This window comes from Malaclemys terrapin, chromosome 9, assembly GCF_027887155.1.
Source record: "Malaclemys terrapin pileata isolate rMalTer1 chromosome 9, rMalTer1.hap1, whole genome shotgun sequence".
NCBI classification, from domain to species: Eukaryota; Metazoa; Chordata; order Testudines; family Emydidae; genus Malaclemys; species Malaclemys terrapin.
The window spans coordinates 74,438,320-74,465,836 of NC_071513.1; the positions used below are offsets into that span (position 1 = coordinate 74,438,320).

The window sequence follows — 27,517 nt, forward strand, 5'->3', positions numbered from 1 at the left end:
ACAAATCAGTTGTGTATAGCTTCTCTGCACCTGAATACTGGAATTGGCAAAAAAAAAATTTCACCCAAGAAAAAAACACTAATTTATTAATGAAAATTTAAACAAAAAAAAAGATACTGAATTCTATTTTTCTATGGGCAACTTTTAACAATTTTCTTTCCTCATAACAAGATTCTCATTCTGACATTTTCATGTGGAAAACGTTTTTAATTTTTTAAGTTTTCTTCCAAGAGGAAATAAAAAAGGAAGAGACAATGAAATAGGGCTCTTAAAAGAAAACAGTTGGGGTTCTTACGTATTGTACCAGGCTGTCTCTCTGAGCTACAAAATGGTTGAATTTTTGTGTGTAAATGGCTCATGAATATATAGGTGGATTTCATTTAACCTTAACACTGTTTCCTTTCAATGTAGTATTCCTTACAATTTATATAGCTCCAAGTATTCCATGTTGGTACAGTACAAAGCAGAATTCAAGAGAGAGTGCCTGTGGGAGCGTTATGAATTGCGTATTTTATTTTGTGTTAGGGATGACTGACTCACAAATTGCAGAATGAAGCAAAGTCATGAGTGAATGGAGCGTGAACATTATCTTCTCCAACTCACGAAGAAAAAAAATTTGTGATACTGACCACCTGCTCTTGTTATGAATTATAAATTATTTCTTCCTCAGCAGCCAGGATTCCCCAAAGTTCTGAAGGACTCTTATTTTGCTAAAGTCATTGTCTCATGTTTCTCACAGTATGTTGAGGAAATCAAGAAAGTAAACTTTTTCCTTTAAGTGGGCATTACATTATAGAAGGGGTGAGCTCCGATTTTAAAGTAAATGAATTTTTTTTAAAAAAAGACTAGAGTATGGACATACAGAATTTTATCAGAGAAGTAATGGAACATATAGAGAGAACTCCTTTACAATACATGGGGGGAAATGCTGCTGTTTCCATCTAGGTCTCTCCAAGTAATGCAGGTTGCAAAAATTAAATGTTTATTTTTCATTGCTCATATGAATTTTGTATTGGTGAAAGGCACCAAAATTATTGCCCTAAAGACTAAAAGTTCTTTCTTTATCCTCGGAACAGGTGCAATGTGAGGAGCAGCTGAGTAGTCTTTCCACACTGCTCTGTTAATGTTCTTTAATCCTAATTGAGGGACAGTTTCTGGTAATGTGAGGGTTCAGTCTTCATGGCTTTTTAATCCCTGTCCTTTTTGCTGACCATAATTAATGTGAATATGTCCTCTGAGAACTGAAATGAGACAATAGTGTAATTGTATCTGTAGAAGGCAGGCAATTTCCAGTATTTAGATAGCTTACAAATTTGTGAAATCAAGATTATTGATGGGGGGAATATTTTAATCAGAAGTTTACTGTGGCCTATGTTGATCAAGCATGTTGTACACTAACTTATAGATAAACATTTTAATAAAGTTGCATGTGATAATCTAAAACACTTGTCTAAATGTTATTTCAGAAACTTATGGAGCGTATTCAGAACCCAGAGTACTCAACGACTATGGATGTAGCACCTGTCATTCTAGCTGCTCATCGTAACAACTATGAGATCCTTACTATGCTGTTAAAACAGGATATATCTCTACCCAAACCTCACGCTGTTGGCTGTGAATGCACCTTGTGCACGGCAAAGAACAAAAAAGATAGCCTACGGCACTCCAGGTCAGAAATATCAGATCTTGGTAATAACAAAAAATCCTCAAGGTATACCAAACTACATATATCTATGGCATCATTCAGAGTCAGGTGTGACATGTCTCTCTTTAAGTTTGGGTTTAGAGGTGTATTTTATCTTATATGTTTATTAGGGGATAGATTAAGCTTGTATGCCTTAGTGGAGGTCAGTGGGATTTCCTTCAGTTTCCCTCTATGATCTGAAGGTGTTTATTCAGATTTGTTTTAAATATGTCTTTTTGTGAGGTGTTGGGGATATTTGGGTGCGGGAGCCAGAGAAATAAAATTTGCAAATAAAAATAAAGTATTTTTATTAACTAATTTCATGAAGAAAAAAGAGAAAAATTCATATATAGTAAGTTATCTAATTTCTTTCAATAATTGTAATTTCTTAGGGTTGTAAGCCTAAGAAAACAACAGATTATCGGAATTTACTTTGGAAAATTCCAAATTTGTAAAATTAAATGGAATTTTGTATTTTACATTTTATGTAATTATGATGTCAGAGTGCAAATGGAAAAGCAGTTTGCTGACTCAAACCACAACAGGAGAGCTCTCTCATGACCGCATAATTAAACCACCCCAATGAGCGACGGTAGCTATGTCGGCAGTGTCCACACTGTTGCTTTTGTCAGTCGGGGAGGGGTGGTTGTTTTTTTTTTTTTTTCCCCACACCCCTGACTGACAAAAGTGTAGACGTAGCCTTAGAAATACCTAAGATAGTTACATGTAGCTGAAACTGAAATGAACTATTGAGATTTGACTTGACAACTTTGTTCCAGAGTGGAAGTGTAAAGGTGGTGTGGGAAGTATGATGCGTGTGTTTTGGAACTGTGAAATTACATATACATTTTGCAAAGGGAAAAGCAGTGCAGTAAATGAGATTAACACACCTACATTTGCTACTTTCTCTGGACTTCGGTATTCTGACGTTATAGAAATTGCTGACACTTCCTTTCCAGATACAATGTGGATTACATGAGGTAAAACTCTAATTGTGATGATAATGTAAGAGAGCTATTGTATGAACTATAAATTACCGCATTTACAGATTTTTTTTTTTTCCCGTTATTGTTCTCATGACACTCAAGACTAGAACACAGTGGAGCAAATTTTCCTCAAAGCTCTGACCTTTTGAAATCTTATGACAAATTAGCGTGTGATTTATTTTTTAAACATTTTGCTGGTTGCTGTTTAGTTCAATATAATAAGTAAAAGTTGTAGTGTTCATGGAACCTAAAATTCTCAGTTGCAGAGCGTGAGTTGGAAAGACTTACTAATTTTATATTCTAGTCTTTAAAAAAGACTTTAAAAAACCTTTAACTAGGTTTACATCCTCTCTAGCTGATCTGTTTTGCATTTAAATGAAACACATATTTCCTTGTCTAATGGAAATAGTTAGAAATTGATTTTTGATCCATTAACAACAGATATTTTTAAATTGGAATTTATCCTTCTAGTTTCCAAAATAATTTTTACATTGCTTTTTAAAGACCTTTGATGGAAATCTTGGTAACTAAAAACTTTCTTGGGCTATGTTTATGCAACGGATATGAAGTTTATTTTTATTGTACTTACAGCCCATTAATTTTCCTTTAAAGTTCATACTTATTTTGCATACTACAACAATCTGATATTAGCAGGATGAGAATTACTAGTCATTACATAGATGAAGAGTATTTCCTGATCATTCCCCCACCACACAAGATAGGATCGTGTCTTTTTTTTTTTTTTTTTTTTAACCTTCCTCATAGCAACCCAGAGTTCTGGCTAGTTAGGTAAGGTAGTTAAAAGGGAGGGAAAAACAAACCCAAAACTTTGTTGCAACTTGCAGCTGGTGTCCAGTGCATTTAGACTGAATGGGCAACCTGCTCTTGGGGTAAAAAATTTGAGCATGGAACCCAGGAGGCTACTGGCATCAACCTGGGTTGGTTTGGAATGAGGGTGGTCTTAAATCTCATACAAGCTAAGTCACACTAGTGAGTACTCTCATCTCATGAACAAGGGTGGGGTATAAGGATGTTGTCTTCCTTCCCTCTTGGTTACTATCAACAGTTTTACCATACTGGACCCAAATAGAGGCATTTTGCTTCCTGTTCTCCATTGCTTTGAGATTCATTTAATAAAGTTGAGGCCTCTGCCCTATTTAATACATTCCTTTTGACTTTCTTTCTGTGGGTCATGATTAATGCTGTGTGACCGTGCACCTTTGAAATTCATGTCATTTACCAGTCCTGCTGTCTGATTGGAACAAGCATTACTTTAACTGATGTCTTCTGCTGCTGTACTGACTGTGGTTGGAGTAGCAGTAAGGAGAAGAGAGCAAGTCAGTGTTGCAGCCCTTCAATGATATAAACTCCATTTAAAATAGTGGGAGTTCTGCATATATGAAGGACTACAGAATTGGACTCAAAATCTTTTCCTCCTTTGACACATCACATTAAATGCTTCTCACTTCAGATCTCTAAGTGACCCAGTTTGTTGTCTTTAGGCCTAAAATAAAAATAAAAATCAGCAGGCATAAATGCTCTGGGAGAGTATAAATGGAACTTTAATTTCCTTTTGTCCTTTTGCAATTGACTTCAAAGTAGATGCGAGCACCCTACCTAGTGAGATTTATGAACCTCTACCCCCCAATTTTATGGTTGTAATCTCTCTTTAAATTAGTTTTAGCTTTTCTGAGATTTCAAGACCTATTGTGATTTGCAAATGCTAATCAAATGAAGCTGCTTCAACTTAAGAAGTTGCCTTACTCTGAACCTTTTGTCTCAGATTTCGTCTCGACATCTATCGTTGTTTGGCCAGTCCTGCCTTAATAATGTTGACAGAGGAGGATCCAATCCTGAGAGCTTTTGAACTTAGTGCAGACTTAAAAGAGCTAAGTCTTGTCGAAGTTGAATTCAGGTATGAATGAAAAGAAATACAAACTTACTTTTATCTCTGTTTTGTTTTCCACATAGCTCATGTTTTTGTGGGTTTTTTTGTTTGTTTAGCACTGTAGTTAGCTATTTAAAAAAATCAGATTGAAAATAATGGTGGGGAATGAATTAAGGCTGATGAATAATCAAACACATTTCGAACATATTGCTGAGCAGTGTCAGCTTCAGTATGGCAAAATGAAAAAGTTTTGGCAATGTTTAAACTACCATTTATGTCGGCAAAATTTATGTCGCTCAGAGGTTTAAATATTCCATGAGAGATTTTACAGCAGCGCAGCTTCATCGGTACATCGATGCCACTGTAAGGTCTCTAATGTACACATAGCCTTAATCATTTGATCCACACTTGAGTTTGTTTAGTGTCATCAGCTTTTCACCTCCCCAGATCTGAGTTGAAATTTGAAGTGAATTGATATTAAAAACTAGTTGGACACCACAACTCTTAGTTCCTAGCCCACACAATTTCTAGCTTACTCATATCTCAAACATATTGTGTAATTTGCCAGGACTAACATAACAAGGAATTCTGCAAGTCAGGATTGGGGTTCATGTACACACTATACAGCACTTATTCACACGGAGTCTGACTCAGGTTTGTTTGTTTTTCTCTTTGCTTACTCTATATGAACACTAAAATGTAAAAATAAATAAATAAATCTTTGATACCAAAACCGCCATGTCTATATTATAAACTAACAATCCGCATGATTTTGTGTTAAACTAAGCAGGCTTTTTTCCCGTTAAAAATTTCAAAATATTTGGCAACTGTTAATTACCACTTCTATTTAAAGTATTCATATAGAGGTTGGATTTAGCCTTTTGTAAAGAGAAGGGAATAAAATGATGCAAGCTAAAGAACTGCTGTTAGATGTTCGTTTATAAGACCATTAAGACTTAAAGCACAGGCTTATTCTAATAAGGAAAAACTGTAAAGACCCTGAAGACCCCCTGGAGCTGCAGGAGGAGCAGATCTGAGATGGGGGGCCGAGAATTGATATGATGTGGGAACTTGGGGGACAGAATTGATTTGGCATTGGGAGGGGGCAGGAAAATGTGGAACTGAGAACTCCTGCAGCAGCGGCCAAAATCACCTTACTATACATTTGGGAGAGTTGGCGATGCTAATTGCCTATCTGTGGGAGGAGGTGGAAGTTAAAAAATCAAGACATACCAAAAAATCACAATATTATTTTTAATATTGTAGTAGTCTTAGCTGATTAAACAAGTTTAGGCTGTGCCCTGACATTGCTTTTCATACTGAAGTTACAGCCCCAATATCTTAATACTCTATTCTGCTATAAGATCTGTTTCAATAATACAACCTCCAGTGTATGTTGTGACCAGTAGTAGGAGTATATTTCTCATATAATAGATTAACTTGTATCTAATTTTTGCTTTCTGTTGTAAATGGAGATCTCTTTAGAAACACTCCTTTTTATAAGGATAATACATTAAACCACTATTTTAAACACATCAGTGTATTTTTAAAATACAAAGCTGCTCTGAAAAAAGCTACTTATTTACCATTATTAGGTTAATTAAAAAAAAAAATCTTTCATGCATTGGAATGGCTAGTAATAACCGCATCAGAAATTTTGTAAAAGTTATATTGTAGTAAAAAAAGGTTAAGCTTTACATTTGAATTGTTGCGTGAGTCACATGGCTCTTCCTAATTCTCTTCAGAAATGCTTATCTGAGCACACAGTCTTGAGTCTCTGTATCCGTATTACAACCACTGCATTTTTGTTGCATCTTAGTCACAGTTTTTAAAAAATAAAATGGTTGAAGGAAAAAAGTGAAATCTTTGAACAAGGATACAAATGGAACCAATTTAAAAATTTTGTTTCAAGGTTTCTCTCTGTCCTGTCTCCCCATCTCCCTCAGACACAAATACTTCAATATTGTATTCATAAAGGATCAGATGATAATTTGAAAGATCCACTTATAGTTCTGTTAGCTTTCTCTCTGCATGTTCACATCCATTAAACTACAACTTGCTTTCTTTATATTCCCTGTAATTAAAAAGGGTCGCAGAAATGTATCTATCTTAGCCATCATTTCCTAATCTCATGTAGATATACTTTTCTTGTCCAAGGCAAAATATCAATTTCCTAAATCTAGTTTCTTCGTTTGGGCATTATTCTCTCTCAGTGTGGGTTCAGCTCTTGCTCTTATGTGAAGATAACTTGTATTGAAGTATATCACATTCCCTGGTGAAACCAGCAGAAAGTGTGATTTTTTTTTTCTCTGTATCTATAATTCTATAAATTTAATAAATCAGTTCCAACAAATAGACTTAACTGTGAACTGGTGAGATTTAAAAAAATTCCTACATAAGAAATGGTCAACTTTTTCCCATGCTGTGAATTATCATAAGATAAGAAATTACCGTACATAAGAAATGGTCAACCTTTTCCCATGCCGTGAACTATCGTAAGAAGATTGTGACTGTTAGTAAATTTTTGTGAGGGAGACTGGGAAGTGTACATTTTAACCTGTGGAAATTGAAACTCTTAATATTTGCCTTCTTTTTACTTGTAACTTATTAGATTACAGCTCTGTTTAGTAATTTCACCTCCATAGATCCGTAAGATTAGGATACAAAGGATGGTGCACACAGACTTGAAGTACGTTGTCACACTGGAAACTTGCATAGACCTGACTTCACTGTGAATGGCTCTAGAAAGTGCTGTTGTGCCCTAATTTTATATAACAGATTCATATAACTCCAGTTTTGTTAAGCATAACTTTCCATCCCCCCAATTAAGAGAGATAATTAATGTGTATATTGAAGTCTGAGTCAGAGATACATTAATATCTGCTACTTTTGTATTTTCTAGAAATGATTATGAGGAACTAGCCCAGCAATGCAAAACCTTTGCTAAAGATTTACTTGCACAGGCACGGAACTCACGGGAGCTGGAAGTTATCCTAAACCATACAGCTAGTGATGAGCATGTGGACAAACGAGGATTGTTAGAAGAGAGGATGAATTTGAGTCGCCTAAAACTTGCTATCAAGTATAACCAAAAGGAGGTATTTCGGTCTTTCTCTATTAATTTATTATAGATAGGCTTGAAAGGATTAGTTTTTTGTCAGTAAATATAGATTTCACTGTACACACACAAACTGATTAAACAATATTTCCTTCAAAGGTATCAAAATTTACAGATTGGCAAAATAAGAAAAATTTGACAGGTCGTATAAAAAAAACAACCCCAAAACTAGCTACAGTGAGTGAATTTGCCAACTTGCAGCCACAGTGTCATTGAGTTTAAGGCCAGAAGGGACACCAAATAATCTGATCTGACCTCCTGTATATCAGATGTCGCCACCACCATCACCCAGCACTGCCCACTAAACCTAACAATTAGACCAAAGTATTACAACCCACAAGAGACTGGACGACTATTATGTGTCACAGATAACTGTTAAGCAAACATACAAAAAGTATTTCAGATGCACTTCAGTTTTTGATCATACCTTTTTTACCACTGTGATTAGATGAAATATAGCATCTTTTTTTCCTGTGTGGTATGAGAAAAGATCCATCCATCCCTCTCTCCCTCCCTCATAAATAAATATTTTATTGCTGGCAGGTTTGTTATAGTGAGAATTTTTCATGATAGGCTTTCTGAACTATTATGGTTGTGAAGGAGGAATTATTTTATCTATTCATCTTGAAATTAAACTTCAAACTATACTGAAATACAAACAGTTTCTGACACACGTACTTTTCTAACAGAATTTTTGTTTAAATCCGTTGATCTACGTAATATTTCAGACTGAAAGTTCCTGCTTGTGTGGGCCCTGATTTAGCAAAGCACTTAAAAACAAGGTTAACTTTAAGTGACAGCTTAAGTTCTTTGCTGAATTAGAGCCATAAAAATCAAAAGGTAGATCTGACTGGTATAGGATTACTTGGTCATTTTAGCCCTGATTCTGTAAGGCATTGAGGGTCCTTAATTCCTATTAATGGCAAAGACAACACAATGCACAACACAATGATGTTAGTGGACTTTGGGGGCACATAGTACCTCACAGAATCAGTCCCATAGGAAGCAGCAAGTTTTGGAAAATGGCATGGCTTTTAGGTCTGTATAACAGTTTTCTAAATGATAAAAAAAAGGAACACTTAAATCATTCTTAATTTTACTGTTATCCTGGCCTCTCAAGAGATCTATTCTTGATATCCATAAAAAAAGCTAGTGCTGTGGAATCCATGTTCTAAACTTGTGGGTGGGAAAGGAGGTGAAAATAATTCATATTTGTGATTATCTTACTAATATTTTCCTTTTGTCTCCATATTAACATTTTAAAAAGTAACATTTTAAAATTATTCTTTCAAGATAATGATTTCTACTTGCTTAGCAGAAAATGTGTAATACCGTATGATCTATAACTGACTTATAATGGCTTGAATATAGATTTTTAATAATGGTTACCTTAATCAGGGCTTGTTTTTTTCCCCAGTTTGTTGCCCAGTCTAACTGCCAGCAGTTTCTCAACACTGTGTGGTTTGGACAAATGGCAGGCTACCGACGCAAGCACACGTGTAAGAAGATTTTGACTGTTTTGACAGTTGGCATCTTTTGGCCAGTTCTGTCTCTCTGTTACTTATTGGCCCCTAAATCTCGAGTAGGTCGAATAATTCACACTCCTTTTATGAAGTTTATTATTCATGGAGCTTCATATTTCACATTCCTGCTATTACTTAACTTGTATTCACTGGTCTACAATGAGGATAAGAAGAATACAATGGGGCCAGCACTTGAGAGAATAGACTATCTTCTGATAATATGGCTTATTGGTAAGTATCAGATGGATAAAAAGTTAGACAAAAGGTTCTGACATTGGCCATTTCATTGATCCAGCAATAATGTTGTGTGCTACTCTGTAGGAAATGAGAATTCCCATCAATGCTTGGCATCCCTTGGCTGGCTGGAGGATAAAGGGTGAAGGAAGTGACATACTTATGATCTAATGTTGTAGCAATTCTTAGTAGTCAAAGAAAGTAACACTTCATAGAGCTCCCTGCCAGAGGGAGTGACCAGGAATGCTATTTTGGAAGGTTTGGTAGAGTGCTGCTGTCTCAGGCAAGAATGATCATGTGGGATATGGTTTGGGATATTAAGATGATAATGTGAGAACTATGTATTTTAACTAAGTTGTGGGACTATTTTAAATAATGACAAAAAAAGTAAGCACATGTGTTCCTGATATGATTAATTACTCCCTCCATAAGAGATAGTGAGAGATTGCTAGTGATTTTTTTCATTGATGCCAAATTGAAAATTAAGAGTTCAGAGTTCATCTTAATTTTCAACACCCTTTTCATGACTGGGTCGTTTTGTTTGTTATGTCAGCTGTTCAGCCATTGTGAGCCAATAGGTTTTTTTGGTCAGCCGCCTACAAAGCAGCTGTTTAATTTCTGCTAAGTCCTGCTTTTCTTTTTCTCGTTTTTTTACAAAAATGTAGCTTTCGTTTGGAATTTTTAAAGTGATCTTGGTTCTCTCGTGACTTGGGGCAAGGTTTGAAATTAGGCTGATATTTGATAGAATTTCAGTATTGGTAGTTAAAAGTTTCAAAAGGTAGAGAAAATGTAATTTAAAAGATCATATTAAGCTTCTTGGAAAAACACATTCAGTTAAAACTTTTCATGCACTTTATGCAAGTTGATAAAATTTATCTGGGTTGAAATATTTACAGATTCTTGGAGTAAATATGTAATTATTTCAGCTCAAAAAACTCCTATACTGTGTTTTCTTCTATTTCAAATTGATTTTGTTACTGTATGAGTTGTGGATCACTGGAGCCTTGAGGATTTACCTATAGTTTCCCTGTTCAAGGCCCTTTATTGATGCAGCTTTAAAAAAAAAAAAATAGGATGGAATTTGGTCCAAGTGTTTGCTGCTGAGCAGTGCAAAATCTCTTCCTTCTAAGTTTTAAATAGGAAACCTCCACAGCAGTCTAGTCCCCTACAATCCAGGGAGGAGGAGACCACCAATTGAACCCAGTTTCCTGTGTGACAGTATAGAAAAAGATTGGTAACTTGGCCTTGCATTTCCAGTTCTGCTATGTTTGATTTTTAGTTCAATTTCAGATAAAAGGTAGAGCCACTGCAGAACTGGAAAATGGCTTAAGAAGAAAGATATTTGATTTTAGTCTTTTATGTAAAATCCTCTTATTTGGTATATGAAAATCATTGATTTTCCTCTTTCTCCTTTTGTTTTCTAATGGTATTTTAAATTTGTCTCCATTATATGTACTTCCTTTTTATATAACAATATCATTGATAATATCAACACATCCCAGAGAAGCATATTTGCAAGTTAATTGTGGTTGGTGCAGAACCAGTAGAGGGAGCACATATACTGCTTTTGAGTAGAGTAGGTCCCAAAACTTGCACTGTTCTGTTTTATGAATTTGTCAGCCCTTTTAATGGTTTTCTTTTAAAGTTGAAATCTCTAGGACTTTGAGAACCAAATTCTAACAGCCTTAACATATGTTAATACTTAAAACGCTATAGACAGACATGTAATCTATATCCTCATTTGTTTGATTGGAAGTTTGTAAAATACTAGTGTTTCAAAGTTTACAGCTTGTGTCTAAATTGATTCTATTACTTTTAAAAAGATATACTTTCTGAGGTGATTATGTTGAATGTCTAGAAATCTAAAAACTGTTCAATAATTCATAAGTATTTTTTAAACCGTATTTACTCAAAAGTACCAGCAAGTAATATCACATTGTGGATTGGTGATAGTATAGGTATGTATTAGGCCTGTCAAGCGATTAAAAAATTAATCGCGATTAATTGCACTGTTAAACAATAATGGAATACCATTTATTTAAATAGTTTTGAATGTTTCCTACATTTTCAAATACACCACTACCCCGATATAACGCGACCCGATATAACACAAATTTGGATATAAGGCGGTAAAGCAGTCCTCCGGGGGGGCAGGGCTGCGCACTCCAGTGGATCAAAGCAAGTTCGATATAACGCGGTTCCAGCTATAACGCGGTAAGATTTTTTGGTTCCTGGGGACAGTGTTATATCGAGGTAGAGGTGTATATTCATTTCAATTATAACACAGAATACAAAGTGTACAGTGCTCACTTTATATTTATTTTTATTACATATATTTAAACTGTAAAAAAACAAAAGAAATAGTATTTTTCAATTCACCTAATACAAATACTGTAGTGCAATCTCTTTATCATGAAAGTTGAACTTACAAATGTAGAGTGATGTACAAAAAAAACTGCATTCAAAAATAAAACAATGTAAAACTTTAGAATCTACTAGTCCACTCAGTCCTATTTCTTGTTCAGCCAGTCGCTTAGACAAATAAGTTTGTTTACATTTAAAGGAGATAATGCTGCCTACTTCTTGTTCACAATGTCACCTGAAAGTGAGAACAGGTGTTCTCATGGCACTGTTGTAGCCAGCGTTGCAAGATATTTACATACCGGATGCGCTAAAGATTCATATGTTCCTTCTTGCTTAAACCATCATTCCGGAGGACATGCATCCATGCTGATTACAGGTTCTGCTCGATAACAGTCCAGAGCACTGTGGTCCGACGCATGTTCATTTTCATCATCAGAGTCAGATGCCACGAGCAGAAGGTTGACTTTCTGTTTTTGGTGGTTCGGGTTCTGTATCTTCCTCATCGGAGTGTTGCTCTTTTAAGACGTTTGAAAGCATGCTCCAGACCTCGTCCCTCTCAGATTTTGGAAAGCACTTCAGATTCTTAAACTTTGGGTCGAGTGCTGTAGCTATCTTTAGAAATCTCACATTGGTACCTTCTTTGTATTTTGTCAAATCTGCCGCAAATGTGTTCTTAAAATGAACATGTGCTGAGTCATTATCCGAGATTACTATAACATGAAATATATGGCAGAATGTGAGTAAAATAGAGCCGGAGACATACAATTCTCCCCTAAGGAGTTCAGTCACAAATTTAATTAATGTGTTATTTTTTTAACAAGCGTCATCAGCATGGAAGCATGTCCTTTGGAATGGTGGCCGAAGCATGAAGGGGCATACAAATGTGTAGCATATATGGCACGTAAATACCTTGCAATGCTGGCTACAAAAGTCCCATGTGAATGCCTGTTCTCACTTTCTGGGGACATTGTAAATAAGAAGTGGGCAGCATTATCTCCTGTAAATGTAAACAAACTTATTTGTCTTAGTGATTGGCTGAACAATAAGTAGGAATGAGTGGACTTATAGGCTCTAAAGTTTTGCATTGTTTTGTTTTTGAGTGCAGTTATGTAACAAAAAAAATCTACAGCACTCAACCCAAAGTTTAAGAATCTGAAGTGCCATCCATAATCTGAGAGGGACGAGGTGTGGAGCATGCTTTCAGAAGACTTTAAAAGAGCAACACTCCAATACGGAAACCACAGAACCCAAACCCCCCAAAAAGAAAATCAACCTTCTGCTGGTGGCATCTGACTCAGATAATGAAAATGGACATGCGTTGGTCCGCTCTGTTTTGGATCGTTATCAAGCAGAACCTGTCATTAAAATGTTCTCTGGAATGGTGGTTGAAGTATGAAGGGATTCTTTTGCGCATCTGGCACATAAATATCTTGCAGCGTTGGCTACAGCAGTGCCATGTGAACGCCTGTTCTCGCTTTCAGGTGACATAAACAAGAAGTGGGGAGCATTATCTTCTGCAAATTGTAACCAGATTTGTTTGTCTGAGCGATTGGCTGAAGTAGGACTGAGTGGACTTGCAGGCTCTAAAATTTTACATTTGTTTTATTTTTGAATGCAGGTTTTTTGGACATAATTCTACATTTGTAAAGTCAACTTTCATGATAAAGAGATTGCACTATAGTAAATAAATAAAAATAAATAAATAGTACTTGTACTAGGTGAATTGAAAAATACTATTTCTTTTTTTTTACAGTGCAAATACTTGTAATAAAAAATAAATAGAAAGTGAGCACTGTGCACTTTGTATTCTGTGTTGTAATTGAAATCAATATATTTGAAAATGTAGAAAACATCCAAAAATATTTAAATAAATGGTATTCTGTTATTGTTTAACAGTGCGATTAATCCTGATTAATTTTTTTAATCGCTTGACAGCCCTAATAAATTGTAAAATCCAGAGAAATTTCTAGTAAGATTAGGAGTGATAATGATTTAATCCACAGGTGGAAAGAAGCCTCTTTAAGGAAAAACAATAGACCTAGCATACTTAAACCAGCCTCCAGTATAACAGTAGAGACTGTGCACTAAAGATATGTTCCATGCTCCATGAGTAATTCTATGAGTGACACATAGTTGACAAGATTTTGTGTCTGGACAAAGGGAGGACAAAACTCAATACTATTCAGATAGATGTACAAAATGTCCCCTTTCCTCCTCCTCACTAAAACACTTCAAAAAGAAGTAGGTGCCCTTATTTTAGTTTAAAAGCAAAACAAACCACCCATCTGGCACACACTAGAACTAGTAGAAAGCCTATACAGTATAATACAATGACATCTTTTTGTTTTCTTTTTCTCTCCACCAGGAATGGTGTGGTCAGATGTCAAAAGACTTTGGTATGAAGGCCTGGAAGACTTTTTAGAAGAATCTCGTAATCAGCTTAGTTTTGTCATGAATTCCCTGTATTTGGCAACTTTTGCTCTCAAAGTAGTTGCTCATAACAAGGTGAATATCCACAACTCAGATCTCAAGCCCAACTGGGGCTGATTGGGGGGAAATACAGAATTTTTTTTATTTTGACAAGGGCTTAGGAAAAATAATTCTGCAGTCCTAAATACTTAAGGCCATAGTCTCATCTTGGTCTGCACATATTTAACACTGATGCAGAACATAAGCACATGAGGGGCTAGCAACAGTTTCTATTTTGAAATTATAGTTTTGCTAGATGTAAGGATGTTTTGTTGCATTTGCTTAAACTCCAGAAATAGGGTATGAACTTATGCATATACCCCTGTCTGAAACTGGCACGTCAGCTACCCTGATTCTTTAGCTTTTTAGAGAGAACTAGTATTGACCTATATTAAGGTTGCTGAACACTTTCTATTATAGAACATTTTTTTTTTTTAAACTCTAACACCTCAGTTGTATGCAGCAGGCCTTTTAAATTCAGCAGGGAGAAAGCCCTCAGGCCAGAAAAGTGCCTTTTCTTTTCTCCATTAAATCTGTTGACTGAGGTGTATAACCTTTGAAAATCGCCATTGCCTTTCTGTTGGTTACATCATAAGCAAAGTTTTGTCAACTTGCAGAAATAACTGAACGTGAATAGTCTCAGTCTGGGCTAATGCAGCAGCAGCAGACACTGGAATGGGAACTTTATAGCAGATCTCCGCTCTGGCAAATGAGAAGGAAGAGAACCTGGTCAGGCATCCTCTGAACCTAGCACATGTTTCATCTCCCCTCTCCGTGGGTGGGGAAATCAAATGGGAAGGAAACTTCTGTTTCCTGGCAGGGGAGGCAGAGCGTGCCAGGCTGTCCCTGACTACTTGCCCAGATCCAGCAAATAGGTTTGGTGGTCATTCCCCTGCTGGGAAAACAGCCTTCTCCTGCGGCCAGCTAATTTAGTTATCTTGTACTTCAAGGTGTGCAATAATGTTGAAAATTCAAGGTTCAAACCTAAGTGATGATGAGGCATTATAAGTTTCTTCAGTGGCACATGACAGAATTTGTTTTTACCCTTTCCTTTTAAAAAAAAAAAAAAAAGTCTAGGAAATTACATACAAAAAAAACTACATTTAACAAACCTCATTAAGATTGAAAAATCAAGTATTCAGATGTTAGGAAATGCCAGAATGCAGGTTGCCACTTCAGCCTTCATTCCTTAATCCACCTGGCAGGTGTGTACATTATGAAACAGTCTTTTGTTACATGGTCATGTACTATTTTTTTTCCATGGGATCGCAGCCTCATTTAGTGTACAGGATAGATGGTGTTCAGGGAGTGAATCAGGATTGTATAATCATTGAGGCTGTTTGAAGGATCCATAACTCATTTGCTCTGTAAGGTGTGCGGAGAATAAGGTAACAGACTGCATGAAGAGAAAGGCTTGGCTTGGTGGTAAGGTGAATGCCACCTAAGAAAACTGAATTCTGTCCTTCCCCCTGCCACAATCTTATGTGTTGCTCAACAAGTCACTTAAACCAAATTTCTGACAGGTGGCCTCTAATCCTGTGTTCCTCATTTTCTGTGTAGCCGTCTTGAGATAGCTGGGGCCTGACCTGTAAACGTGTTGAACATTCATAAATGAAACTGAAGTCAATCAGAGCTGTGAATGCTCAATACCTCTGGCAATAGTGCTTGCAACCCCTCCCATCATGGTATCATCTGCAGACTTTATAAGTGTACTGTATGCCATTCTCCAAATCATTTATGAAGGTATTGAATAGATCCGGGACTAGAACATTGGACCCCACTCGTTATGCCCTTCCAGTTTGACTGTGAACAACTGATAACTACTCTCTGAGTACAGTTTTCCAATCAGTTGTGCACGCACCTTAAAATATTTGTGAAGCACTTGGTGATGAGCACACTAGGAAAGACCATTAGAAAATGAATTCTATATTCATTGCAGGCATGGATGGTGTGCAGTAAATAAGGCAGGGACCACTAATTGAATGATGAAAATAAAAAATATTGAACAGCTTCCTCATTCCATACTCGGGGAAGAAAAAGCTTACAGGATTGTAACGCCTCATATGATTATACTTGGTGCTTTCTGATAATGAAACATTAAACAGACAATCATTATTGGTACATGAGACTATAATCACAAACAGCTTCTGCCCTTCCCGAGGAGTTGGAAAAAGAAGTAAAATCGCAGTCATTCAGAGAGAGTCCTCTGACAAGAAATATGAGGATCATTTTCTTATTTGCTAAATACAGAAATATTTCTGTAACCTTGTCCTCTGATATTTCAGTCTGATAATTATGGAAAGCTTTTCAAGAGGGATGCCCCTCTACAAACTTCTAGTCCATACAGTTCCACCATTCTTTTCAACCCTTCTGTTGTACATGGATGTTTAGTCTACTTCCCAGTGGCAACACTGTAATGTCAGCATTAATTGTGTTATTTTATTGCTGATCATTTTTTAGAAGATGGAATTCTTTTAGCGAGCAGTAGGGTGGTCCAGTGTTTAGGTTGCTAGCCTGGGACTTGGGAGATCTGGATTCAGTTCTTACTTTGCCACAAACTGCCTGTGTGGACTTCGTCAAGTCGCTTAGTCTCTCCATGTCTTGGTTCCTCAACTTTAAAATGGGATAATAGCACTTCTGTACCTCACTGAAGTGTTATGAGGATAAAAATATTAGTTTGTGAGGTGCTCAGATATTACAGCCCTATATCAGGGCCTATACCAAGGCCCGGTGTGGTATGTTATTCATGCACATAGTGAGTGTCCCTATTTCAGAGTTTACAATCTAAATAGACAAGACAGAGTAGGAGGGAAAACAGTATCTTAGATATAATGGGAAAGGGGAGTTTGAAGCCCATGAGGCTCTGAAAAGAGAATTGGTACAGGGAAAGAAATGCAGAGGGAAAACTGGAGAGAGACAAAGACAGAAGAAAAAGGAAACTAAAAAAGGATGAAGCCGAAGGGTAGGAAACAAAGGTCAGAGATAGTAATAATCTTAAAGTTGATATATTGTCCCATGGAGTGCTGAATGTGATATTGAACAAATAATAACAAAACAATTCAGTTACACATTAAAGTCGTAGTTTACCCTTGGACATTTTCAGAAAGTTCTATTGGGAGTTTTACTGTGGATTGAGGGGAGTATTTAATCCTAAATTTATACCCTTGGTCAATGGACAGTAATTAAAAGTGGAATTCAGATCTCTCCATTCTGAGTGATCATCCCTTTCAACAAAACCTGAACCTCTCCCAAAACTCTTCATTGCTTTTGAGGTCCTTATGCTGAGGTTTTTTAAGTATTATCTAGGAAGATCTTGGGGTTGGAAATAAACCTATGTGCTGTTATCTCTGCTTGGCTGTCATAAAAGAAACCTTCCTGATAGATCAAATTGGCCATTAGACTACTTACTTTTCTTCTGGCAAAATTCCTCCTCAAGACTCAAAAGCTCATTCAGTCAGAGCATTCTCAACATCATGGACAGAAGGAAACAGAGCATAAAGAAATCTGTAGGGCAGCTGTTTGATCACTGGTACATTCCATCATCTTTCAGTATAAGTGATCCTGGGCTGGATTGCTATCATTTGGGCCAGACATGCTCCTATCTGCAGATGCAGCTTTCTGCCATACCATAGTCTTATGGCCTGCCATGAAATAATAAATGCCAAAATTATGTATGCTCACTCCTGCCCTCCCTCTCTTTTGATCTGTTTCTTATTGCTTATGATTTCTCAAGTGTGACCTCTTGAGAGTGGCAGATATCAGATGTGTGAAGGGTAGAAGTGTGTGTATACTCATAAGACATCCATCATTCTAAAGGAACCATTATCTCTAAGTCCTCTCCCCTTCCAAAATTGGTTAAGACCTGCAAGTCTATCATCATTACATAAGTTGGTTTGTTCTGTGTTTTACAGTATTTTTTTACTTATCGTTATTTGTTTTACAGTAGTGCCTATATCAGGGCCCTGTGTGGTAGGTGCTGTTCATGCACTTAGTGAGAGTCCCTATTTCAAAGAGTTTACAACCTAAATAGGTAATACAGAGTAGGAAGGAAAACAACACCCAGAGAAGAAGTGACTTTCCCAAGCGCCCACAGTAGAGGTGAGTGGCAGAGCCTTGAATTGAACCTAAGTCACCTGACTCCCAGTTCAATGCTCTATCTACTAACCACTCTGGCTTGTATCTGTATAAAGTGTTGTTTTAGCTATATAGAATACATTGTCTGAAGGCAAACTCATCATTTATTGTAGAATACCTTTGAATTACAATTGTGATAGTTTTTTTTTTTTTTTAAATAATGTAAGTAACTTCAGCTTTTTGTTTTGAAACTCTAGTTCCATGATTTTGCTGATAGAAAGGACTGGGACGCATTCCATCCTACACTGGTGGCAGAAGGTCTCTTTGCTTTTGCTAATGTTCTTAGTTACCTTAGACTCTTCTTCATGTATACAACCAGTTCTATCCTAGGACCACTTCAGGTAAATAATATTGCTGACAGAGAAAATGCTAGACTTGAACTTGTACATATGTATTATGATATAGTCTTTAATTGCATGATCATATACTATTTTTTCCATATTCCCCTCCCTCATTCAGGGTACAGGATGGACACAAGTGGGGGCGGGGGGAGGGAGGCAAAATTAAGCTTGAGCATTCAAATCTGGGATTTCCGAACTTTATGGAGTGCTTGATTGCAACCTAACATTCTTTTAACAGATTTATTTTGGCTCTAATAAAATGTAGCCCCTTAATTGTGCTCTGAAAAGGAAAAGTAATAGAAATTTCACATGTTGAATTTTTTAAAAAATTCAAGATAGAAGTTACTTTAGAAAGAATATTTGTGTTTTATAGCCGATTAACATTAACTGCCTCTTTCTATAATCTTCTCAAACTGTTCTTTTCTCTTGTCTTTGTGTCTCTCTCTAGCTATGGTTCTGTATCTCAGTTATTTTGCCACTTTTCTTTTTATTTTTCTCATTTTTCTTCCCCACACACATGTGCTCACACAATGAAAAAGCATTTACATACTTTCAGGCAGCTACTTAACATATTGATATTAAAGTAAGAGTATTACTTTAATTTCAGTGTATTTGTACTATAAACATATCTCCTACATTTCAAAGAAGTTTGCTGTTTAACGTACCTGTTTATGTACTATATCTTTCTTATGTATTTTTATTAGGCAGCTATGTAGTGAAGTCAAAATTCTGAATAAACAAAAATAGTCAACAGTCACCCTATTCAGTTTCACACTGAATCTTGTTATTACTGTTGACCAGTACAACTTGAGCAACAACTCTTAAAGTATTTTCCAAAAGTAGGTCACAAGTTCAAATAGTAGTAATTAAACATGGTGTGGCACCCCAATAGAGAAAAATGAAGGGAAGCTACTGTGTTCTGTTAGCTGTTAGAGATATTTTTAAGTACTGAATCATTTTACGTGTTGGCCTATGAAACCTATTTTAAGAAAAAAGTCAGTTATAAGTTTATTAGTACTAGATATATTAAAAAGAGGTTTTTACAAAATTTGGTTTTGTATACTAACATTTTCAGCTTTCAAGTTGTTTACAAATTATAAACACTTGGAAAGATATAATATGATTATAGTTAGAATAACAGGTATCTGATCTGTGTACTAGTTGCCTGGTCCTACTCTGAAGAAAGTGCCTTTTTTTTTTTTTTTTTTTTTAAACTTCCATGCAGCTTTCATGTTTTGGCGGCATAATTTTGTTTTGCTGGGTTTTGTAACTTGTTTTGAAAGGATGAAAATTATAAAATTAAGGAAATACTAAATCTGACAGCTCTTACTCTCTGTCCTAGGTCACAGCTTGGTACAGAGATCCCTTACTTTTCATATAGTCCAAAGATGTATACATCCTATAAAATAGCAGTGTACTACTAATTTCTGGATCCAAAATATATATAATGCCCCCAAAACAAGAAAGCTGCATGAAGTAAAACTAAAATCACTTTCTTTAGAACACAGTGGACCACAGTGCAGCACATATGATGGCCCGTCTGTCTGTCTTTCCGTAGTATTATAGCTGTTTTGGTCCCCAGATATTAGAGAGAAGGTGGGTGAGATAATATTTTTTATTGGACCGACTTCTGTTGGTGATAGAGAAAAGCTTTTATGCTACATAGAGCTCTTCATCAGGTCTGGAAAAGGTACTCAGAGTGTCACAGCTAAATAGAAACTGGAACAGATTATGTAGTATAAGTAGTTAACACATATTCTAAGGGATCATTCAAGGTGAAGTGGCCCGTTAACACCCTGCAGTCATAGGACAAAAACGGGGGTTAGTAGGCTATAGATTGTCATAATAAAGACACTAGAATTATGGCTTATTAAGACCATGATTTGTACTGTCTAGCAAAGTTATAAATTTAAGCTCGCAGGCTTGTCTTTTGAAGGTGTTGTGCAAGTTTCTTTTGAGGGCGGAGACTGAGAGATCAGATATGGAGTGATCATTTTGTGAAAAATGTTCACCCCCGGGTGATTATGGTGTTTTTGTCTTTTATCGTTTTTCTGTGTGAGTTCATTTGTGAGCATAAGGATTGTCTGTTTTCACCCATATAGTTGTTGTTGGAGCATTTAGTGCAGTGGATGAGGTACACCACATGTTGTGATAGGCATGTGTAGAGCCCATGGATCTTGAAAGGTGTGTTGTGGAAGGTATTGATCATCATAGCAGTGGAGATGTATCTGCATGTTTTGAATCTGTTGTTATGGCTGGACGTGTTGCAACTTTGAGTTGGTGGGTCCTGGTCTGGAGCTTTCTTCTGAGGGTGAGGTTGGGGAGTTGTTTGAAGGCCAGAAGAGGGGGACTTGGGAAAGATTTCTTTGAGGATGTGGTCTCCATTGTGTGGATTGTAATTGGTTAACCATGTTCCACATAAGTTCCAGAGTGGGGTGGTAGGTGACAATTAGGGGATGTGCGGTCAGAAGGGGTTTTATTTCTGTATTGAAGCAGATTCTGTTGGGATATTTGGGTAGTTCATTCCATGATGCAATATTCTTCTTTGGTGGAGTGTCCTTGTTTGGTGAAGGCGGTTTTAAGTGTGTTTCTAACTTTTTTCTTGGAGCATATTCTGTGGTATCAATAGGCCTGGCTGTAGATAACCAATTTCTTGGTGTGTTTGGAGTGGTTACTTCTGTGAAGGTAAGTATTGTGATCTGTTGGTTTCTTGTATATAGTTGTCTGTAGGGTTCTACTGTTGCACCTGATTGTGGTTTCCAGGAAGTTGATGCTGGTGTAGGACTGTTCTAGAGAGAATTTAATGGACGTGTGGTGGTTGTTGAAGTTATGGTGGAAATCTATGAGGAGTTTAGTTCGTCTGTCCAGGGGATCAAAATATCATTGATGTGTCTCAGGGGCATCCTTGGTTTCATAGTACAGTTGTCCAGAAATTTCTCCTTAAGGTAGCCAGTGAAGAGGTTGGCATATTGGGGAGCCATCCTAGTATCCAGGGCTGTTTCCATGGTTTGAACAAAGTGTGTGTGTGTTATGTAAAATTGTTATGGGTTAGGATAAAATGGATGAGTTTAGCAATGAGTTTGGGGTGGATATCTGAGTGCTGTCCATTGTATTGTAGATATTTGAGGCAGACAATGATTCTGTCGTTGTGAGGTTATATTGGTGTATAGGGAGGCAAGGATGGTGTTCTGAGGGAGGTTGTTAATGTTGCGGAGTTTCTGGAGGAAGTCAGTTGTGTCTATCTATCGTGTATATTCGTAGTGACTCAGAGATTAGGGTTACATTTTTACATGGTTAAATCTGTTTTAGAGCTCACATACCCCGTGATGTAAGGGCCATCATATGTGCTGTAAATATTAGATTGTGGAATAACTTTGTAGTACTTAAATGTGGGAAACAGCTCATACTGTATTTTTGTTTAAATGTCATACATTTTACATAGACCTAATAATGCACGTAGGCCTTATCTATACTGGAAAAATATACCAATTTAATTTGTTTTGAAAAATGATTTAGTTAAACTACTGCAGACTTTTATTTTAGGTGCACTTACATTGGTAACTTAGGGACATGCATCTAAATTAGCTGTATATTTTTTATGGAGTAGTAATGTACCCCACCAATGGGTGTAGGTATGGTATTTTGTGGTCTACACTGAATTATGCTACCTACAGTTTTGGTGACTTCGATGTCCGTATTAAATGCTACATCTACTCTTAAAAGGAACTTGATAAATTGGCGTTAGCATTATTGTTCAGATGCAGCACACCCCGATGTTTGTTGCTCATTTGCACTTTGTCATCTGCATTAAATTATGAGTGCAGGATATTGTGTGCAAATTAATGATTTACCATTTATTGAAAGGCAGTAATTTGCATTGTTAGTACCTGAAATTTTTTCTTAAACATTTTGTTTTGCCTATAATAACTTAAACTGATTTCTGAAAAACAATTTAACTGGTTTAAGGAAAACCATTTGTTTTACGTATTTTGTAACACATTAATTATCCTGTAGCCTAATTGATGGATTGGTGTATTGATTATTGATTAATTTCTTAGGCCACCGTAGTCAATAAGGGTTCAGTCTAATAAGTGGCTACAGCATCAGAAAGATTATTAACAATGTCATTAGAATGAGAGATTGACGAAGCACATGAGAAACAGCTGCAATTTATCACAAGTCCCTCTATTAACAAACCCACGAAGTAGATAAAGTTTACAGTCCCACAAACACTGAAATACAACAAAAGAAAGGGTGCAAAGTGTTAGCTCTATGATTGGCATCACTCATTTTTGCCTCTTGCTAGGGAACCCTGAAGTGTCACTCATTATCTTCCTCCACATCTTCATCATCACCATCATCTCCAGTGGATATAATCCTAACGTCTCCTAAGACACGCAGGCCAAGATACAACTTTTATAATATGCTGTGCTGACACTCACTGGGGTTCATACATATTTCTGGAGGTTTCAACCCCTTTTCCTTATTTGAACTTCCACGCCCCACTACTTTTGGGATGCTCCACTTTTCATAGGTTAATTTGTTAGTTCCCCTTATAGTTGTTAACATGTATGTTACTCAGTCACCAGGACAACTTGCTGACACCCGATGTCTGCAAAAATCCCCATAAAACTCTAAGCAGCTTCATCTGGCACATTGCAATATATATTTTCTAAATATTAGCAGTTTAACACATGTATTCCTGTGACTGTTTCTTCTTGTGATCCAGGGTAACTCCTCAGACAGCTGCTCAAATCTACCTGTTTTTAGGCCTGAGGCCTTGTTTGTCTAAGCCTAACATCTTACAGGCCTGTTGGTTATGTGTTACAATGTTAAGAAATACTTACATTTCATCTCTATTTCCTAAATATACCTGATATTGTCTGTTCTTGGCTACAGTCCTGAATTCTGATACAAAGGTATTGACATTAAATTTAAAAATGTAGGGTTCACAATATTTTTTCTGGTAGGGTCTGAGTGAAGGAATATTGATAAATTATTAATATTTCATTGTTAATGGAAATTGGTAATCTGTTCCACAGATTTCAATGGGGCAGATGTTGCAAGACTTTGGAAAATTCCTAGGGATGTTCCTTCTTGTCTTGTTCTCATTCACAATTGGATTGACCCAACTGTATGACAAAGGATTTACTGTAAATGAAGAGAAGGACTGTGCAGGGATCTTCTGTGAACAGCAAAGCAATGACACATTCCATTCGTGAGTTTTAGAATGTTAAATAAAATATTAATTTAAAAAATCTGCTGCAGGACATTTACACTGACTCTGCAGGATATTTACCTGAGTGGTGTATGTATACTGGAAAATTATGACCTGGATTCACCATAGTTGCAGCTCCACCAATGGTATCAACTGAACATTAATGTATTGGCAGGTCTCTAAGTAAGGATAGATAACACACTGGTAAAAACACAAGCATCAAGTCTATTCACCAGTACAACGTGAGTGGTTTGAATTTCACAAAAAACAGTGTAGACTCAGCCTATTGAGGTTAAAATGACGTTCCCTAACACAATTAAGAAACTGTTTCCTACTGTCCACACTTGTAATTAAAAAAAAAGGTATAATGTGGGCATTTCCACTTATAGTATACAACAGTACTAGCACGCTGTTGTTACAGTGCAGGCGGTCTGTGGAGTATTTTGATTCCCAACAATCCATTATGAAATTCCATTTTCTGTGATATTTAAAACTAGTACTGGGATAAAAATTTGCCTACAAGACCTACCCTTGGTTAGCTTTTATTTAGTTATTTATTTAGTGAGGTAGACAAATTTAATGCATATGACGTGAGGAGTTAATAGCACCAACTTGAGCAAACAAGTACTGTCATAACACAAGCTTTGCTCTACTTATTGGATTAGTATTTGGATATCAAGTGATGAAAAGCTACTAGCTAACCTACATTGCTGCCTACTACAATTGGTTTTTATGCTTGTAAGTACAAAATTGTAAAAGAAGAAACATAGAAAAGTTTCAATTTACAGATACTTTCTTCCATTTCAGTCAGCTAAAGATGTCTTTAAAATTTTTTTGAAGGCTGTTAAAATAATAATATAAATTGGAGTGCTTTGGTATTTTTTAAATTGTAGAATGACAGAGACATTAAATTTGTGTATGCACAGTGACAATTTTTTCATAATTCTGATAAGCAGAAAATTTGCACACTGTGGGTTGACTCAAATGTTCCTTCCTACATTAACAACTTCAAGATGAACTATAAAGACTCAAAAATGTTTGTTTTTTTTTCTAAACTATACCTGTTTAAACTGTAGTGATTAGAAATTTGAGGTTCATTGTATTTTTTATATTGTGAAGTGTCTCCACAGCAGCTGGGCATTATGTTGAAATCAAGGTGCCTTGAAGATATATACTACAGTATGGCTTATAAACTCAGTGATCTGCAGATAATAAAAATGTTTCATATGCCTCCACTGAGATTATAAAGTTGAATTACTTGGTGACTGTCTCTCTGGGAGAACTAGAACTTCTTCAGTGGTAGTGTTTCATTATTATGTTGATCAGTTACCATTAAATACTGAACCTCACTCGTATAGGACCTGATCCAAAATTCAGTAAAGTCAATCAGAGTCTTTATAGTCACTGTGTTGGGCATTGGATTAAACCAATGTTGCATCTAGATATTGTCTATTTTTTTTTTTTTTTTTTTTTTTGGAGGGGAAGGGTTGAGAAAAAGTATTTTAGGGAAAACTACTATTTGAAATGTAATGATTTGAAATGGAAAGAAAAGCTCATCACTTAGGGCCAGATTGTGATACCCTTACTGACAAATCTGTAGCACTTTACTCTATAAATAGCCCTGCTGATTTGTGGGACTGCTTATGATGTAAAGAACTATTCAACATAAATAATAGTATCCGTCTGGCCCTTAATTAGTAATAATTGAATGAGGCTGGCAGTTCATGCTGAATAATTGAATTCACATGTTAATGTTTTACATTTGTGTGAAGGTTTTTTAATGTGATCTAACCATAGATTATTTTGTTTTTGTAGGTTTATTGGCACCTGCTTTGCTCTGTTCTGGTACATATTCTCCCTAGCACATGTAGCAATTTTTGTCACTAGATTTAGCTACGGTGAAGAATTGCAGTCTTTTGTTGGCGCTGTTATTGTTGGTACCTACAACGTAGTGGTTGTGATTGTCCTTACCAAGCTCTTAGTGGCAATGCTTCATAAAAGCTTTCAGCTGATAGCAGTAAGTAAATTAATTATGTATTATTTTTTAAGTCAAAGTGTCAGCAATGTTCTTGGTGCTGTACAAGAGAGAGTTAGTCTCTACACTGAGGATTCTAGTCTAATGCCTGATTGTGGAAACGCACACATGAGTAACTTTATGCACGCAAATAGTTTCTATGAGTTCACATGCATAAGTATTTATAGGGTCATGAACTGAATGGCAGAGATCAGACAAGAATGTTTGGCTTGTTTATTTTCCCTGTTTTAATTGTATCAAAGTATTGTAGTGTTACAATTTTTTTAAGTGCGGACACGTGGGAATTAAAGATGAAGTCTAATGGCAGCTGAGTATAGAATCAGTTTTTGTCAGTTCATTGAACCTTTTGGTTATTTTAGATATTTTTTTTAAATGCATTTAACATGTGAGTTATACACACTAGTAGTTGACTTTTTTTATGCCATAGCATATATTGGTGAATTTATTCATTGTTTGTGTTTAAGGTACTGGAAAATGTAAACCACATAAAGTTACTAACATAAATTCTCATAACATATTTTTTTACAGACTCTCTTGTTCATTTTACCACTGTTATCTTAATATTTCTGATATTTTAGAATCATGAAGACAAAGAATGGAAATTTGCTCGTGCCAAGCTTTGGCTTAGCTACTTTGATGATAAATGCACACTACCTCCACCTTTCAATGTCATTCCCTCTCCCAAGACTATCTGCTATCTCTTCAACAGCCTTAGTAAATGGATCGGCTCTCATACTTCAACTGGCAAAGTCAAACGTCAGAATAGCCTAAAGGTAAGAAATTGTCTGGAAAGTTAAGTGTATGTTAACAATCATACAAATATTCCGTGCTAAAATGAACCTAAGAGAATTTATCTTGTTGTCTACTCTGGAAGTTCCTATCATGCTGTGGGTAGTATCATAAATAAATCACAATAATATATTCTAAGTATAGTCTTAGTTATATTCAAAATAATGGTTAAGCTGATAGGGGATTCAGTTGATGAAGAATTAAAGAGTAAGAATATAATTGCCCATCAACATGATTTTTATGGAAAATAGTTCTTATCGAACAAACCTGATGTAATTCTTTGAAGAGATTATAAGTTTAGTTGATGAAAGTAACTGAGTAAATGTAATATACTTAGGTAAGATCTTTGATGTAGTACCACATGACACACTGATTAAAAATTAGCACTATACAATATCTGCAGAGCCCACATTAAATGAAATAAGAAGTGGCTACCTGATGGAGCTCAAAAAACATTGTCAGTGGGGAATCCTTATCAAATGCGGGGTGGGAGGAAGAGGATCTAGTGGGGTTCTGCAATGATCAGTAAAAAGCCTGATGCTATTCAGCATTTTTGTCAATGATCTGGAAGTAAATATAATCCACTGCTGATTAAATTGGTGGCTGACACAAAGATTAGTTGAGTGGTAAATAATGATGACATACAGAGCAATTTGGGATTGCTTGGTAACCTGGGCCCATTCAGACAAAATGTGTTTAAATACAGCCAATACAAAGTTATACATCCAATAATG

At 36.1% G+C, this 27,517-nt stretch overlaps 1 protein-coding gene across 1 annotated transcript in view; it reads left to right on the top strand.

Annotated features, from left to right (window-relative positions):
- The window catches only part of TRPC1 (transient receptor potential cation channel subfamily C member 1), a 39,782-nt gene that overhangs the window by 7,301 nt on the left and 4,964 nt on the right, over window positions 1–27,517 (top strand). Inside the window, exons 4-12 of the mRNA XM_054039259.1 lie at window positions 1,467–1,669; window positions 4,454–4,585; window positions 7,461–7,656; window positions 9,094–9,430; window positions 14,163–14,302; window positions 18,598–18,741; window positions 23,784–23,959; window positions 25,775–25,976; window positions 26,573–26,767. Coding sequence (XP_053895234.1) covers window positions 1,467–1,669; window positions 4,454–4,585; window positions 7,461–7,656; window positions 9,094–9,430; window positions 14,163–14,302; window positions 18,598–18,741; window positions 23,784–23,959; window positions 25,775–25,976; window positions 26,573–26,767 — 1,725 coding nt within the window. The remainder of the gene's footprint in view (window positions 1–1,466; window positions 1,670–4,453; window positions 4,586–7,460; window positions 7,657–9,093; window positions 9,431–14,162; window positions 14,303–18,597; window positions 18,742–23,783; window positions 23,960–25,774; window positions 25,977–26,572; window positions 26,768–27,517) is intronic.